This window comes from Zingiber officinale, chromosome 6B (assembly GCF_018446385.1).
Source record: "Zingiber officinale cultivar Zhangliang chromosome 6B, Zo_v1.1, whole genome shotgun sequence".
Taxonomy (NCBI): domain Eukaryota; kingdom Viridiplantae; phylum Streptophyta; class Magnoliopsida; order Zingiberales; family Zingiberaceae; genus Zingiber; species Zingiber officinale.
Window position 1 is genome coordinate 84,973,053 of NC_055996.1, and position 18,019 is coordinate 84,991,071.

The 18,019-nt window shown below is 41.2% G+C and overlaps 1 protein-coding gene across 2 annotated transcripts; it reads left to right on the plus strand.

Moving 5' to 3' along the window:
- Positions 1–15,451: 15,451 nt before the first annotated feature.
- On the plus strand, positions 15,452–17,732 carry LOC121992916 (silicon efflux transporter LSI3-like). 2 transcript variants are annotated; one of them, XM_042547554.1, is made up of 5 exons: positions 15,452–15,946; positions 16,015–16,306; positions 16,504–16,693; positions 17,123–17,415; positions 17,683–17,732. In XM_042547554.1, the coding sequence occupies exons 1-4, from the start codon at positions 15,885–15,887 to the stop codon at positions 17,287–17,289; spliced, it is 711 nt and encodes a 236-aa protein (XP_042403488.1). In that variant the 5' UTR covers positions 15,452–15,884; the 3' UTR covers positions 17,290–17,415; positions 17,683–17,732. The 2 variants fall into 2 exon arrangements, with proteins under 2 accessions (XP_042403488.1, XP_042403489.1); XM_042547555.1 differs by having other exon boundaries at positions 15,452–15,900; positions 15,990–16,306.
- Positions 17,733–18,019: the final 287 nt, after the last annotated feature.

Sequence of the window (18,019 nt, forward strand, 5' to 3'; positions counted from 1 at the left end):
TAAAACCAATTTCTCCTCTAGGTCCCTGTCGTAGCCTCATTATATCCTCAAGTTCATCCAAATGTAAGGCTCTTCTTGGTGTCCAAGAAGGGGGCCGAACCATTGCTTGGTGACCAAGCAATGACCTGCCACATCCTCTTATAGGGGCCGACCCTATAGCTTGGTGACCAAGCTTGTAGGGGCCGGCCAATATTAATTCAAATAGGAGGGTTGTTTTGAATTTTTAAAATATTCTCTTTGTAGAAAACTATAAGTTTTAAAAGAGAGATTTTAATTTTAAAAACTTTCCTTATTTGAATTTGGCCACGTGTTTTAATAGAGAGTTTTAAAAGTTTTAAAACTTTTCTTTTTTAACCATTCTCATGGTTTAAGAAAAAAAGGGAGATAAGTTTTAAAAATTAAAATTTTCTATCATCATGTTAAAAAAGGAAATTTTATAAGAGAGTTTTTAAATTTTAAAACATGGTTTTAATTTTTAGAAACTTTTCTTTTTTAACTCCTACTTTAGGAAAAAAAGCTTGTAAAATTTTATAAGATTTTTTTCTTGTAAAATTTTATTTAAAAATTATTTATTTTTTTCTCTTGTGGGGGCCGGCCAACCTTGCTTGGTGCCCAAGCAAGGTGGCCGGCCATATTAAAATAATAAAATCATCATCCAATTAATTTTGGTGATTGATTCAATCAAGAGGAAAGAAAAGGAAAAATAAAAGAGAAAAGGAAAAACTCTTGGATGATTTTATTTTTTTTGTAAAAAGTTTTTCCTTATTTGCCTTGGGCAAGTAATATAAAAGAAGGGGTGAGGGGGGCTTCATGAGACATAACTCTTATTCTTTTGCTTGGGTGATCTCTTGGTGGCCGGCCCTCTCCCTTCTCCCTTTCCCTTTGCTCTGTTCTCCTTGGTGGTGGTGGTGGACGAATTCTAGAGGAAGATGAAGGACTCTTTTGGGTGGTGTTTATCTTGGAGGATCGTCGCCCACACGACGTCCAAGGCGAGGCGAGGAATACGGCAGAAGATCTCGAGGTCATTAGCTTACAAAGAGAAGGTATAATTAGCAATTGTTTTCCGCATCATGCTAGTTTTTCTCTTTGTAAGAATTCTAAATACAAGAGGCAATTAGATCTAGTTTAATCGAATTTATTTTTCGATTTTGTGTTTTCTTCTTTTTCGAATTTGTGATTCGATTGTTCTTGTTGGTTAACCTAGAGTTATTTAAGGAAATAAATATTAGCTTTCCTTAAAAGGCTTTGCCTAGGCGGTGGTGGTTGCTCCCATATCCAAGAAGGTCATGTGCCTCGCCATGCAGTCCTGGAAGCCAATTTTGGAAATTAATATTTATGGAATTAATAACCTAGGTAGATTTGAATCAATAGTGTTAAGTTCCGCTTGCGATTCAAATCTAAATCATTAAGAACAGATAAGTTAAATTTGGAATCAATGATGTTAAGTTCCGTCTGCGATTCCTAATTTAACTTCTAAAGAAAACAATAGGTTATTTAAGGAAATGTTCGACACTTGTACAGTGGAACCAGTACGTTTTCCTAGGATTAACCAACATATTTAGCTGTTTACTTGAAGTTTTAATCAGTGTTTGCTACTTTAGCATGTATCCTATGACTATGTATGATTTGGTCTATGGAGCATAACTAGGAAAGCAACTGATTAAAATGAATAAATTCTAGCTAAAAAGGAAGATTAAATATATTTACATCTTTTGATGTTTTCACTGGTCGACCCATTTCTGTTATGTATAGAAATTAATGTGAATATTGGATATGGAACATGCTCTTGACATAATGGTCATTATAAGGGATTAGATATGGATATCTCCAAGATAATGGTTGTGTGCCACTTGAAGATTGGATGGTTCCTGAATAAAGGCTATATGCCACCAGAAAAGTGGCTATGTGCCATGAAGAGTGAGTCTCTAATTTATTTGAGCGGCTAAGCAAAGTGTAACAACTTTGTTAGCATTGATCGCTCAAAGAGCGGCTAAGTAAAGGTGTAACAATCTTCTTAGCAACTATCGCTCAGTGTATTTGCTATCGCACGAACCATTTTATTTAAGTATGGATTGAATGTTCTAATATAGTCTTTGTGTGACCAAACTCTCAAATAGTCTATGTGACTTATTAGGTCTTTGTGACTAAATTCTCAAATATTCTTAGTGACTTATTAAGTCTTTGTGACTAATTAGTCTTTGTGACTTACCTGAATGAACTAGCCTTAGTGATTTACCTTAGACGAGTGAGAGATGTAGGAAATGGAGAAAGTGGGAACGTGGGAACATGTCCACGTTCTCCACTACTCTTAATGGAAAAATCCATTATACCCTTGGGTTATTTCCCTTGGGTGCGCCCAAGAATCATTCTGCAACTTGAGGAGAGATAAGAAAGAGAGAAGGAGAACATCTGAGGCGGCGGGATTTAGTTCGTAGAATTATGGAGAGCTTTTCGATCCTATGATTGTTCTTCCGACAACGAATCTTACCATCGTCGATTATAAATAAATCTATGAAAAATTATTATAAATTTTTACCATATTAATTCATTTTAATTTATACATTTAGAATTATCAACACCTCCTTCGTGAAAAGGATAGAAAGTGTGTTATTCTTTGAGATTATTAAATAGAAATCGACTGCATAAACTTTATCCTTCCCTTTACTGAACCCTACGTAAGGCTATGTCAGAGACACTTGTGATCATATTCGTACTGTCATTTCTATGTTACTCTAGAGACTTTTTATTGCTAGATATTCACAGCCTAACAGAAGTGCCTCTTTCATTTTCTAGCACAAAATTCATGGTTAAAGATAGAAAGATTACTCAACATGCCCAAGCAACGGCAACTTTGCAAGGAGATAAAAAAAAAAAAAAATCTGACCTCCATGAAAACCAACCAACTATTCACACCAGAACCAGAACCAGAACCAGATAAAAAATGATATGCTGGGGGACTTCCACCCAGACATACTGCAAAAATGAAAGAAAAATATTTGGGCAGGCAAAACCAAATCGAGCGTCCAAAACGTTGGAAAATGAAGGCTGATTAGCAAAGTATACCTGCTCCTTTGGCCACTGCACTTTCTAAGAGAATCATTGGCGCAGGACTTCCGTCGACTTCTAGGGAGACCAGTAAGGAGATTAAGCAGAGTGAAGGAACGATCCATGCTCTTGATTTAGGATCAAACATCCTGCAGATGTTTATTGAGTTCATAAGCACCAAGAACAGAGAAAAGGCTGAAGCAAACTATGGAAAGACGCTTAAACCGTAAAAATGAAACGGAGAGAACTTGGAATTGGGAAGGAAGGAAGAATTTATGCTGTCCACAGTGTCAGAGGTCTCTTCGAGGAAGATGCCCCTTTTATACGGGAGCTGTTAGAAGCTAATGCAGGATCACTTAGGGATGTAAATGAGTCGAACCGAGTCGAACAGTATCAGGCTCGAGCTCGGCTCGTTTAAGTTATATTCGGGCTCGAGCTCGGCTCGAGCTCGAATCGAACTTTTATCACAAGGCTCGAGCTCGGCTCGTTTTAGAATTATCAGGCTCGCGAACAGTTCGAGCTCGGCTCGTTATTAGCTCGATTATCAAAGTTAACGAGCCTAACTCGTTAAGCGAGCTCGGACTCGTTTTCGGGCTCGTTTAGAGCTCGTTTTTGGCTCGTTTTAGAGCTCATTTTAAGGCTCGTTTTAGAGCTCGTTTTTTTGGCTCGTTTTAGAGCTCGTTTTTTTGGCTCGTTTAAGGCTCGTTTTAAGGCTCGATTTAAGACTCGTTTTTTTTGGCTCGCGAGCCTATAAACGAACATGTTCGCGAGCTCACGAGCCGAATATCCTTAAGCTCGAGCTCGGCTCGATAAAACTGTCGAGCTCGAAATCGAGCTCGAGCTCGGCTCGATAAGATAAACGAACGAACTCGAACGAGCTTTTTACCGAATCGAGCTCCGAATAGCTCGCGAACCGTTTGGTTCATTTACATCCCTAGAATCACTAGTTAAATCAGTGGGTCATTTGTAAAATGGCTCGTAAAGTTCTCAAAATACCATTCAGAATTTTATTAGCTAAAATACCCGGGTTTTCATTTTATTTTCTTCCTGACTAATTTGAATTATAATTTATAAGTGTAAGATAAATATTTTATATAAAATAAAATCTTTTTTAAAATAACTTAAAAATACAAATTGCCAATTTTGTTTATTTATTTGGGGGAAAAAATAAGGTGGGGAAACAATTGCTTGTTATCATATTTATCTCTTTTATTTCAGTTGAAAATAGGATGTAAAAAACCAAGTGGAAATTTAAGCATCTAATTAATATAAATCATTAATAACATTATATTTTTTCCTTAGCAAGAGAAATGAAATCGTGGAAGGAAATCAATGCAATTCATTTTTTCTAATTTTTTTCCAAGTTCATTCATCATAAAATTAAAAATGGTAGCCAAATAAGAAAAGATTCATTTTGGGAGAGTACGTGTATCATTTTCACCCTCCAGTTCCAATAGCTTTCCTAAATAGCTTTAATTATTTATTTAATTTTATTTATCTATTAATTTCAAGCTTGTATCATGAAAAAGTTTCTATATAATCCGATAAATAAAAACATTTTTTCGTTTGACCATACTCTAGATAATTTTAACTACAAAATTAATAAGATACGAAAAATACTATATAAAATACTTGATAAATATACATATACGAACTACATTGAACAAAAACAAAAGTGAATCTTCTTAAGAAAATCCGGAAAGTAAATTATAAATCATTTATGAGTCTTAGGAATAATAATATTTGTATGGTATTTAATAATGATATTAAAAATGTGGGCCCCGACTCCAACTCCTGGGGCCCGCGCTACCTGTCTGCGCGTGGATGGGTGTATCATCGACGCCATGGCTCTTAACTCGTGTCTTAATGCACAATTAACGTTAATACCATGTGATGCGATGATATAGGGAGACCGACGTGATACAAGATCAATTGTCAAGGTGAAAGTTAAACTCAAGGTGGTGCATGGTAAGGTGTCAAACGACTGAACGAAAGACGATTGCAATGACCGGTTGGGACAGTTAGTACACGACCGACAAGAGACGTGTCCGAGCGGACCACCCATCCAGCTCGGGATAATATGATAAGATAATCAGATGCTCAGGGCATAACAGCAGGACGCTGAGGAGACCGAAGTGCTTGTCTGATCGGAAGGGACAAGCCACTACAACCAGTCACCGCAAGAAAGAGAGGTTGATGTCGACAGAGCGAAGGGGTCCCGGCCGAGCAGCACCCCGCTCGGCCAAGCAACGGAACCACTGTCGTATCTCTCGACATCCTTTTGGGACATAGTGTCACTGACATCAGACATGAACAATAGGCGAATCGTACGGTGGAAGCTTCTACTGTTGTGTTAGGGATATGCATGCCCTGTTAAGGAATAATGTCAGAGACACTTTCCTGATAGATCCTTTTATAGGACACATTGGAGAATGTGTCTGTGCGCTCGATGAGCGTGCACTTCACCCACCAGGGCTCTATATAAAAGGGGGTCCAAACACCAGCGGAGGTACGCGTTGTTCATTGTTTGCGCTAGGGTTACTGGTGCTCCACTTTCTTCCACTATTCTGGTGATTGACTTGAGCGTCGAAGAGCCAACGCCAGGAACTCCTTCCCTGGCTCGGCACTAACATTACTTGTTTTGCAGAGCGGAGCGAGGTCTATACTCGGTCAGTGAAACCGCCACATCCCTAGCTTTCCACCTTCTCGCTTTCGAATAGGATCATTTTAGTGTCGTCTGTGGGAACGTAGGTTGTATCCGAATGAGAAGATAAAGGACGCTGGACGATTCACCACGGTGAAGTTGATGCAAGAGGAGCTCGACATGCTGATACAAGCTCGATCAACAAAAATAGTGGAGCAACAACAACAACAGGCACTGGCCGTGCGCCAAATGCAAGAGCCAACAACATCAGCCGCGAGTCGTCAGGCTGAACCCGGAGACTGAGCGGACCAAATATCTGCTTGAGAAACGAACAAGAAGCCAACTAGCACATATGGGGAGACGCCCAATGCGTTGATCCCCTTCCACCGAGCACTGTTCAGGACTCCATCAGAGGAATGAGGCCGAGCGGATAAGAACCGGGGGTCTTCCTCGGATGACGCGCCCGTTCGGGATGCACGGAAAGGAAAGACACCCAGGGACGACGATTTGCTCGAGTGGATCAATCAACAATTCTCACAAGGGATTTTGGACGACCCTCTGCCGAAACACTACACCCCATTGGCGATCGGAGAATACAACGGAACTACCGATCCGGACGACCACTTGGCCAAATTTGACAACACGACCACACTGTATCAGTACACTGATGGGGTGAAGTGTCGAGTCTTTCTCACCACCTTCTCCGGATCAGCACAATGTTGGTTCAAGAGATTGCCGCATGGAACAATTCACAGTTTCAAGGACTTTTGAGCGGCGTTCTTGCACCACTTCGTCAGTAGCCACCACCACCAAAAGACAAGCGTCAACTTATTCTCCTTGACGCAAGGGCCCAGGGAAGCATTGAGGGCCTACATACAACGCTTCAACCAGGTGACCATGGACATCCTAGCGGTCTCCTTAGATGTATTGGTGAATGCTTTCACCCATGAGTTCACCGAGGGGGGTTTCTTCTGATCGCTCATTCAGAAGCCACATAGGGACTTCAACCACTTGCAAAGGAAGACAACAGAATACATAAACGTGGAGGAAACCCAAACGGCCAGAAAAAGGGAGGTGCCGACCAAACCCGCAGCAGCGCTTGAGCGACGTCCGCTGAGCAGCCATCAACCTCCTAAGGGGCCTCGATCGAGGGGAGTGTAGCCACACCATGAGCCCATGACGCATGTCGTGCAGCATGTGGTAGCCAGTTGCCCAAAGACTGCAAAAGGCAAGGTGTGGACGTCATTGTTCTGCTCCTTCCACCAATCGGTGACGCACAACACACGGGACTGCTATGACCTGCCACCGATAACTAGCAGGCCGATTCCACGGGGATATCACCGTCGATCACTATCTCCTAATTGGCTACAAAGGCGCCGATTAGCCGGGAGAAGGGAGGAAAAAAGGACGGCGGCCAAACCATGCCCTCATCAATCTCAGAGGATGAACAACCAGAGTCCTACCCGAGCCTCTGCCAAGTGGAGTAGACCTTCGGCTCTTGTGGAGGAAAACAAAAGCAACACCGCTAAGGGAGAAATAGGAATGATCGTTGGTGGGCCGATCGGTGGCGATTCCAACCGAGTGAGGAAGTCACACGCTTGGCAACTCGAGATCCACGCTGTTGGCTACAGCAAGGAGAAGGCCGCAGGATCCGAGATCAGTTTCGGCCCGAAAGACTTAGAAGGAGTGGAGATCCCTCACGACAATGCAGTGATCATCCGAGCGGTAATCACTAACTATATTATTCACCGAATCTTTGTTGATATAGAGACCTGGGTGAATATCATATTCAAGAAAGCGTTCGATTAACTGTAAATCGACCTAAGCGAGTTCCTGCCCGTGACGACCCACTCTACGGATTCACAGGCAACGAAGTGTTGTCGATCAGCTAAGCCCGCCTGGTCATCTCACTCGGGGAGTCGTTGAAGAGGACAGGGACCATAAACTTTATTGTGGTGGACGCACCATTCACCTACAACTTCATATTGGGTCGATCAACACTCAATGAGTTCCGAGCGGTGGTGTCCACCTTCTGCTAGAAGATTAAATTTTCGGTGGACGACAAGGTAGGTGAAGTCAAAGGCGACCAGTTGGCCGCTCGGCGATGTTACGTCGAGATAGTCAAATCTGAAGCAAGGGCCACTCGGAAGAACCCGCGCTTGGAGGTGCACGCTATCACAGAGAAACCTCCTATCCTGGTCTATGAAGAAAAGGAGGAGGTTCATATCCACCCAAGCCGGTCGGAGGCAACTACCTTTGTCGTCGCCAACCTGAAAAGCGAGAAGAAGGCAAAGCTGGTTGTCTGCCTTAGACAAAACCATAATGTGTTTGCCTAGTCGACACATGAGCCCTCGGGTATCTCGCAGAGCGTGGCTCAACACGAGCTTCATGTCCGATTGGACGCTCTACCGGTGAAGCAGAAAAAGTGGGACTTTAGTGCGAAACAAAAACCTGATCATTCGTGCGGAGATAGAAAAACTGCTAGAGGTCGGTCACATCCGGGAAGTCCAATTCCCGAGCTGACTCACTAATGTCGTGCTGGTCTCCAAGCTGGGCAACAAGTGGCGAGTTTGCATCAACTTTCATAATTTGAATAAAACGTGCTCAAAAGATTTCTATCTGCTGCCCAGAATAGATCAGATGGTGCACTCTATGACGGGTTGCTAGCTGATCTGCATGCTCGATGTGTACCAAAGATACCACCAAATGTCGCTCGCCCGAGAGGATCAAGAAAAGGTCAGCTTCATCACGACTGATGGAATGTATTGCTACAACATCACGCCATTCGGATTGAAGAACGTCGACACCACCTACCAAAGGCTGATGAACAAGGTGTTCCGACGGTAAATTGGTCATAGCGTGAAGGTATATATGTCAATGACATATTAATAAAATCCCTCCGAGCTGTTGACCTTTGTGCAGACATCGAGGAGACATGCCGAACCTTAAGGGCATATGGGATAAAGCTGAACCCGAACAAATGCCTGTTTAACGCAAAGAGTGGCCGCTTGGAAATATTATCACCGGACGGGGCATCGAGGCGAATCTGAAAAAAGTGAATGCGCTACAAGATATGCCCCCGCCTTGCAACTTGAAGGAGGCACAACGACTGACTGGACAAATCACCATGCTATCAATGTTCATTTCCAAGTCATCTAACCGAAGTCATCCATTCTTCAAGGTGCTGTGCCGAGCAACAAAATTCCAATGGGATTCAAAATGCGACAAGGCCCGGGAAGAGCTTAAGGAGTATCTCAACTCCTTGCCTGTATTGGCCAAGCCGAGTGCTGGTGAGCCACTCTGGATCTACCTGTCATCCACCGAGTATGCAGTTGGCTCAACATTGGTAAAGCAAAACAACTACAAACAACAACCCGTGTATTTTTTGAGTCATATATTGAAAGATGCAGAATCATACTACACTTGTCTTAAAAAATTAGCATACGCATTGGTGATAGCCACTCGAAGACTACGCCCATACTTCCTGGCACATCTGATTATTGTGATGACCAACAGCACCTTGGGAAGGGTCCTTCTTAACCTAGAGGCATCCGGGCAGCTGGACAAGTGGACAATTGAGCTGAGTGAGTTTGACATTCAATATCAGCCTCAAACGATGATTAAAGTCTGGGCCTTAGCTAACTTCGTCACTGAAGTTTAGAATATCGAACCAAATGAAACCTGGAAAATATATCCACTCGGCAAGGCAGCGGGATCGACATTCTATTGATTTCACCACAAGAGGACCGGATGCAGTTGTCCGTTCGTCTGGATTATCGAGCCACCAATAATGAAGCCAAATATGAAGCCTTGATAGTCGACTTACAGGTAGCTCGACACGTCGGAGTTACAAAAATCCTCATCCACTCAGACTCTTAGTTAGCTGCTCAGCAGCTATTAGGGATGTTTAAAATAAGTAGCTCCTGACTCAAGCAATAGCCTTCAAGAAGCTAAAGGCAAATTTTTAAAAAGTCATTATACAGAGATCCCCCGAGCAGACAACCAAGCAACAAATGAACTGGCTAAGTTAGCTAGTTCATTATTCCCGGTCGTGATAAGGCAACCGATCAAGCAAGTTTCACTGGTGGCACACATCGATCAGATAGAAGGGAATCTCCTTTCCGAGCGACTGGAGGACACCGTTGATTGAATTCCTTCGATCAGTTGGCACCTCAGCTGATTAGGAAGCAACTCGTTTATTGAAAAAGAGGGTCGAATGATTTACATTGATCGGGGACCAGCTTTATAAGTGAGCTTTCTCGAGGCCATTGCTCAAGTGTATTGGATCAGAAGACATAGAGTACATCCTCCAAGAAGTACATCAAGGCTTCTGCGGAAGTCATCCGGGTGGCTGATCACTAGCTCGGAAGATCCTTCAGACCGGATATTTTTGGCCCACGCTTCAAGAAGATGTCACTTGGACAATAGCCACTTGCATGTCTTGCAAAAAATATCACAATATCCCACACCGACCGACCGAGGAGACGAAGGCATCAACGATGTCTTGCCCGTTCGACCAATGGGGCATGAACATAGTTGGACCATTTCCAATGGTGATCGCTCAGTGAAGATTCCTACTCATCGCAATGGATTATTTTTCAAAATGGATGGAAGCCGAGCCACTAGCAAAGATAATCGAACAGATGATCATCAAATTTGTCTAGCAGAACATCTTGTGCCGGTTCGGTATCCCCTGTCAGCTCGTCTCAGACAACGAGAGGTAGTTTGTAGGATGGAGACTCAGGGAGTGGTGAGAAGGCTATGACATTCAGCAAGCCTTCACCTCAGTAGCCTACCCCAAGAGCAACGACCAAGTCGAAGTCACTAATCGAGAGATCCTCAGAGGTCTGCAGGCTCGGCTCGACCACACAGGAGGTAGGTGGGTCGATGAACTCCCCAACGTCTTATGGGCTCTCCGCATGACACCAAAAGAGGTGACCGACATTACACGGTTCCATTTGGTATACACGGCGAAGCGGTGGTCCCCGTGGAAGTCGGAGTAGAGTCTGACTGGGTGCAACTCTATAATGAGGGGAACGTCGAGTGGAGACTCATTGAGCTCGATTTGGTGGATGAAGCTCGGGATAAGACCGTCGTCTGACTCATGGCGTATAGGGAATGAATGAAGTAAAATTACAACCGGAGGGTGATCCCGAGGTCCTTCCACATCGGCGACCTGGTGTGGAAAAGAATAAAGTCGGTCGACAACGTCACCAAGCTCAAAGCCCATGGGTGGGACCTTATAGGGTCATGTAGAAGCTCCGCTCAAGAGCCTACTACTTGCAGGACGAAGACGAAAGACAGCTCGAGCGGTCTTGGAGCGCAAACCATCTCCAACCCTATAAGGCTGGGTGAGAGGTGCGTGAGTAAATACATATGTGCTTGTGTTAGTGTATGCCTTGTGGATGTAAGAAGAGAATGAATAAAAATCACAACTGTTTCAGACTCTTGTGCCGATCGACCAAGTTAAAAGTCGAGTGGTGACTATAAACTCTTGTACACATAAACCAACCGTTGAGCGGTGACATTAAACCCTAGTCTTCGCCAACTGTCGAGTGACGACGTTAAACTCTGGTCTTCTCAAATCATCAAGCGGTGACGTTAAACCCTGGTCTTCGCAAACCATCAAGTGATGACGTTAAACCTTGGTCTTCGACAACCGTCAAGCGGTGACATTAAATCCTGGTCTTTGCCAACCATCGAGCGACAACATTAAACCTAGTTTTCGCCAACCGTCGAGCAGCAACATTGAACCCTGGTCTTCATTAGCGGTCGAGAGGCGACCTTAAACCCATGTCTTCGTCAGTGATTGAGCGGTGACCTTAAACCCATGTCTACGTCAATGGTCAAGTGGTGACCTTAAACTCTTGTCTATGCATCTTAATGGTCGAGCGATGACCTTAAACCCAAGTTTTTGTCAACAGTCGAGCGGTGACATTAAACCCAAGTCTGTGTTGGTTAGTCCTAGGAAAACATACCGGTTCCACTGTACAAAAATTTTGTACAAGTGTCGAACCTTTCCTTAAATAACCTATTGTATTCTTTAGAAGTTAAATTAAGAATCGCAGACGGAACTTAACATCATTGATTCCAAATTTAACTTATTTGTTCTTAATGGTTTAGATTTGAATCGCAAGCGGAACTTAACACTACTGATTCAAATCCACTTATGTTATTAATTTCATTAAATATTAATTTTCAAAATTGGCTTCCAGGACTGCATGGCGAGGCACATGACCTTCTTGGATATGGGAGCAACCACCACCGCCTAGACAAAGCCTTTTAAGGAAAGCTAATATTTAATTTCTTTAAATAACTCTAGGTTAATCAAAAAGAGCAATCGAATCACAAATTCGAAAAAGAAGAAAACATAAACTTGAAAAACTAATTCGAAAAACTAAATCTAATGCCTCTTGTTTTTGGTATTTCCAAAAATAAATATACAAAGAAAACTAGTATGATGCGGAAAATAATTACTAAATATACCTTTCTTTGTAAGCAAATAACCTCTTGATCTTCTACCGTATTCCTCTTCTTATCCCGGACGTTGTGTGGGCATCGATCTACCGAGATGAGAACAACCCAAACCCTTCTCCTTTCTTCCAAGTTTCGGCCACCTTCTTTTCTTTAAGGGATGAAGAACTTAGACCACCAACCAATTTCCAAGGGATGCTATAACAAAGCCTCCTCCTTCTTCTTCTTCTTCCTCAAGTAAAATCCGGCCACCAACCAAGCTCCTAGAGAAGTTGCCGCCGGCCACAAGAAGAAGAGAAGAGGGAGAAGCTAGGGCCGACCACCAAGGAGGAAAGAGAGGAAGAATAGAATAGAGTCGATAGCCATAAAGGCACCTCTACCCCCTCTTTTATAATCCTTGGTTTTGGCAAATAAGGAAATTTAAATAAAAACTTCCTTAATTCTTTTTCCATGATTAAGAAAAATTAATTAATTAAAAAATAATTTTCTTTTCTTAAACATCATGGCCGACCACTTTAAAGCTATAAACAAGGAGAGTTTTAATTAATTAAAACTTCCTAATTTTTCTCCAGAAATTTATAAAAAAATTTCTCCAATAATTTTTCCCTTCATGGTGGATTATAAAAAAAGAAATTTTATAAATTAAAATCATTCTTTTAAACATGTGGATAATTTTCAAAAAGGAAAGTTATCTTTAAAAATTAAAATCTTCTTTCAATCTACAAATAAAGAAAGATATCAAATCTTTTCTTAATCTTTTGTAGAAACTTATAAAAGAGATATTTAATTTTTAAACTCTCTTTTAAATCATGAATATGGTTAAAAAAGGAAAGTTTTCTTAAAATTAAACTCCACCTTTCAATCTACAAATAAGGAAAGATTTCAAATCTTTTCTTAATCTTTTGTAGAAAGCTATAAAAGGAAAGATTTAAATTTCAAACTCTCTTTTAAAACCATGATATCCACATAAGAAATAATTTTAATAAAAATCTCTTTTTATTTTCTAGTGGCCGGTCACCTAAGCTTGGGACTCAAGCTTTGGCCGGCCACCTAAATTTAGCTTTACCATTAGCTTTGGCCAGCCCTAGCTTGGGCTCCAAGCTAGCTTGGCCGACCACCTTAAGGTGGGTATAATTCTCTATATACAAGAGGCTACGATAGGGACCGAGAGGAGGAATTGGTTTTGGTCTCCCGATGAAATTAAGCTTCCCGTGGTCGCCCCGAACACACAACTTAACTTTATCAATAATAATTCATACAACTAAAGAATTATTATTGAATTGTCGCACCAATCCCAAATTACATTTTGGGCTCCTTCTTATTATGAGTGTGTTAGTCTCCTTGTGTTTAATATGTCGGATGCCTACTAATTAATTGAGTTACTGACAACTCATTTTAATTAATATCTCAGTCCAAGAGTAATACCACTCAACCTTATCGTCATATCGGACTAAGTCCACTTGCAGGGTTTAACATGACAATCTTTATGAGCTCCTCTTGGGGACATTATCAACCTAGATTTCTAGGACACAGTTTCCTTCTATAATCAACAAGACACACTATAAGTAACATCATTTCCCAACTTATCGGACATTTTGATTTATCGAGCTAAATATCACCTTTTGATAAGTCAAAGAAATAAATATTAAATATATGTGCTTGTTATTATATTAGAATTAAGAGCACATACTTCCATAATAACTAAGGACTTGTTCTTTTATTAAATCAGTATAAAAAGAAATTTCCTTAAATGGTCTTGCTCAATACACTTAAAGTGTACTAGTGTAATCTATTAGTCAAGATAAACTAATACCTAATTACACTATGACTATTCCAATAGTTTGTTCCTTTCCATCTTAGTCGTGAGCTACTGTTTATAATTTATAAAGAACCGAAAACACGATCTTCTGTGTGTGACACCACACACTATGTTATCTACAATATAAATTAATTGAACATCTACATTTGATATATATAAATGTAGACACTTGACCAATGTGATTCTTATAAATGTTTATACAAAAGCTAGGCTTTTAGTATGCACTCCAACAATTTCCTATTTATACTAAAAGACTATGCTGCCATACATCTGATTCCCATCCATTCAACATGTCCATCAAAAGCTCTTCCCTTAAGGACCTTAGTGAAAAGATCTACAGGTTATCACTTGATGCAATATAGGGGGCAACAACTTCTCCTCGTTATACGATGTCTTGTATTGGCTGGTACTTGCGCTCTATTGTGTTTACTTACCTTATGGACTCATGATTTTTCGAGTTTGCTACTGCACCACTATTATTACAATAAATTGTAATAATCTTTGGATAAACCAGAAATCATTTCTAAGTCCATCTTGAGGTTACTGAGTCACTCAGCTTCTATGACTGCCTCTGAGGCTGCCACATACTCAACTTCCATAGTGGAATCTGAAAAGCACCTATGCTTAACACTCCTCCATAGTTATGACTTTACCTCCTAAAGTAAACACAAAGCCCCAAGGTCGACTTACTATTGTCCCTATCTGATTGAAGGTCAAAATCCGTGTAACCCACAGGGATCAAATCATCTGCTTAATTAGTAATCTAGCATATAATCCCTAGTCCTTCTCAGGTACTTCAATATATGCTTTACGGCAGTCTAATGTCCCGGTCCTGGGTTACTTCGATATCTGCTAACTATGCACTGGGCAAAACAGATATCCGATCTCGTGCATAACATACATTAGGCTTTCCAACAGCCGAAGCATACGGAACTTACTTTCATGTCCTGTATCTGCTTTGATGTCTTTGGAAACATCTCTTTTAGATAAAGTTACTTCATGCCTGAAAGGTAGAAACCCTTTCTTGGAGTTTTGCATGTTTAAAACGAGCAAGGATTGTTTTGATATATGAAACTTGGGATACACTACAAGAAAATCGGGATTCTACAACACTTAAACGACAACGCTTTTTATAAAAAGCGTTGTCTATTTTTTTTTAACAACGCTTTTAGTGAAAAGCATTGTCTATTTCATTATTTTCTTATTAATAGACATCGCTTTTCTAAAAACCGTTGTCTATTAGTGATTTTTACGGGTCAAAGACAACGCTTTGTAAAAAGCGTTGCTATTAGACTGATTTTTAGTGTCTACGACAACATTTTATAAAAAGCGTTGTCTATGTTTAAAATCTCATTTAAATCTTGATTAATACAAACCGTTGGATCTAAATCTTGATTAATACAAACCGTTGGATCTAGGTAAGGAGTAGAAAACCCGAACCCTTCTCCCAACTCCTATCTTCCGATCATTTTTATCCCGAACCCTTCTCCCAACTTCTCATCTCAAGCGGCCTTCTCCATCCAACTCCTCCTCTCCTTCCAACTCCTCTCCGGTAAACCCCTCTCCGGCAAACCCCTCTCCGCGAACCACTCCTCCGAACTCCTCTCCGTCAAGACCACGGGATTAATCACCTTATTCCTTCAACTCTTCATTCCATAATCTCTTCGACTCCGTTGCCTCATTCACGCTTCGTCAAGTGGCAGATCCCGGTGCTGAGGCGATCGACCACGACAGATCGACCCAGCTCTTCACCTCCTTCGCCCCCGACGCTGAGGCAGTTTGACCACGGCAGATCCCGGTGGCTTCTGGTATGCTACTGTCTAACTCCTCTCCGGTGAACCCTCTCCGTGAACCTCTCGTCGGTGGTGAACCCCTCTTCGGTGAACCCCTCTTCGCCGAACGATGCTCTACCAAAGCCGTGCGACATTTTCTTTCCCTTTTTATGTGGCATTCATCATCCTCAGGTTTGTACAAATCCTTTGCCAAGGTGACATTCATCTTCCTCAGGTATGTGACATGCATCTTCCTTAAGGTTGGAGGGTAAGCGCTTCTCGAAGCATGGAGACTCATCACTTGATTTCACTGCATCAAGGAATCCCTCTTTCAATCGTACTTTTTTGGGGAGGAAGTTAGTTGGTTACGATCGTGAGATTCTGAAACCCTCTTCTTTTTGTTTGTTTTCTCTGATGTTTTGCTTTAAGAAGGTTTATGCCCTAGCGATTTCTTTCTTTGAACTTTTCCTCTTGATGTCGTGGTCCGCCATTGCTGCTGCTCTTGCTCTAATTGTACTCGATTTCCAGGATGCCCGTCCTTCCCTCGAGAAGGTAATAACAACATTTCATTTTTCTCTGAAAATTCATATGATAAGTAAACCTTTTGCTGTTGGCTTTTGCTTAACAAGCAACAAAGTTGTGTCTGTCCTCGAACAACTTTGTTTCCGTTTGTCAGAAGTTCATTGCTATTGTTTCTGTTTGATTACTTTTTGGATTGTTGACTTAGATCATAATGCTTGTGAAAGCAGGTTTCCTATTCATTGTTACTGTTCTTTTGTGGGATGTTCATCACTGTTGATGGCTTTAACAAGACTGGCTTACCAAGCGCTTTGTGGGATTATATGGAACCCTATGCGCGCATCGACACTGCTAGTGGAGCTTTAGTCCTAACTGTTGTTATTCTTTTTCTCTCAAATGTTGCCTCCAACGTACCAACTGGTATGGTATCTTAGACCTTCTTTCTGTTCATAGATAATGGAAGATTAGAGGTGTAAGAACTGGGTTTTGAGTGCTTATCAGCAATATGAGACTTCCAAATATTGGTGCTGTTGAATTTGTTGGTTGCATCCATGTGATGCTTTGTGTGCTCCTTAGATTATACATTGAGATTTTCATTCAGATGTGTCGAGCAAACAAGAGACATAATAAAAGATGTTGCATTCATTTTTATTTTCATGGCCTCTTTCTTATATGCATACACTGTCCCTGTCTAACAATCATGCTTGATAAAACTTAGAATGTTCTGTACTTAGAATCCTTGTTTCTCAAATTTTGACAGATGAATAATGTTGCTTGGCAAAACTTAATCTTAACTATCCTTCTCTTTGCATGCTTGTTGTCTAACTTGTATATATATGCTTGCTTCAGTCTTGTTACTTGGAGCTCGGGTGGCAGCTTCTGCTGCAGAAATTTCTCCTGGTGAAGAGACCAAGGCATGGCTCATGTTGGCTTGGGTCAGCACAGTTGCAGGAAACTTGCCACTTCTGGGATCTGCTGCCAATTTGATAGTATGCAAACAGGCTCGCCGGTCTTAATCTTTCGGCTACAACCTCTCTTTTCTCACCCATTTGCGATTCGGATTCCCATCGACAATCATTGTTACAGTTGCTGGGTTGCTGTTTATGACATGAGAAATTATAAGCCATCAACCAAGATTGTAGGTAACAATAATGCATTTGTGTTAAGAGTAAGATTGTTCCCCTTTTGGTGTTCATGTATTATTCTTTTCTGATTGTAGAGCATTGTTGAGCAAGAATAATGCTTCTTGTAGAGAGGAGCCTGAATTAGTTTATTGGTTTCACAATTTACATCTCTTTCAATAATTCTTGTCATTCATAGTCAAGGATAGCCTCATCTGTAACCTTATTAGAATAATGATAGTCCCTACAACATGTCAATGTGGCTTTTATTCTTTCTAAAATCTACAGAGATTCAAAGAAATGAGAAAAATGCATGGAAGCAGCCGTGATGATAGGCAGAAAAGAGAACAATTACGCCAAGAGAAGGAAATGTCCAAGTTTGCACAAATGTATCCTATACTTTTACTTTCTTACACCTCCCTGCACTTTTATTTAATTTTTTTTTCCTGTGTATATATGTGTGTGAACCATAGAACGTCATATCTTGTCTACATGTTTAGTTACTATTTTGCAGGGTAGATGCACATAAACAATGCCAACAATAGCAATAACAACAATAGCAACAACGTGAAGGTTTTGGGACCTCCTGCGATGTTAGTGCACCAAAGGTTTCTTCAACAGTACT

Bases quoted from the DNA above. Each gene is read 5' to 3' on its own strand.
- LOC121992916 (XM_042547554.1), top strand. From the start codon at position 15,885: ATGCTCTACCAAAGCCGTGCGACATTTTCTTTCCCTTTTTATGTGGCA. The intron at 15,947-16,014 runs GTTTGTACAAAT...ATCTTCCTTAAG, and splicing joins GTGGCATTCATCATCCTCAG to GTTGGAGGGTAAGCGCTTCT. The intron at 16,307-16,503 runs GTAATAACAACA...TTGTGAAAGCAG, and splicing joins CCCGTCCTTCCCTCGAGAAG to GTTTCCTATTCATTGTTACT.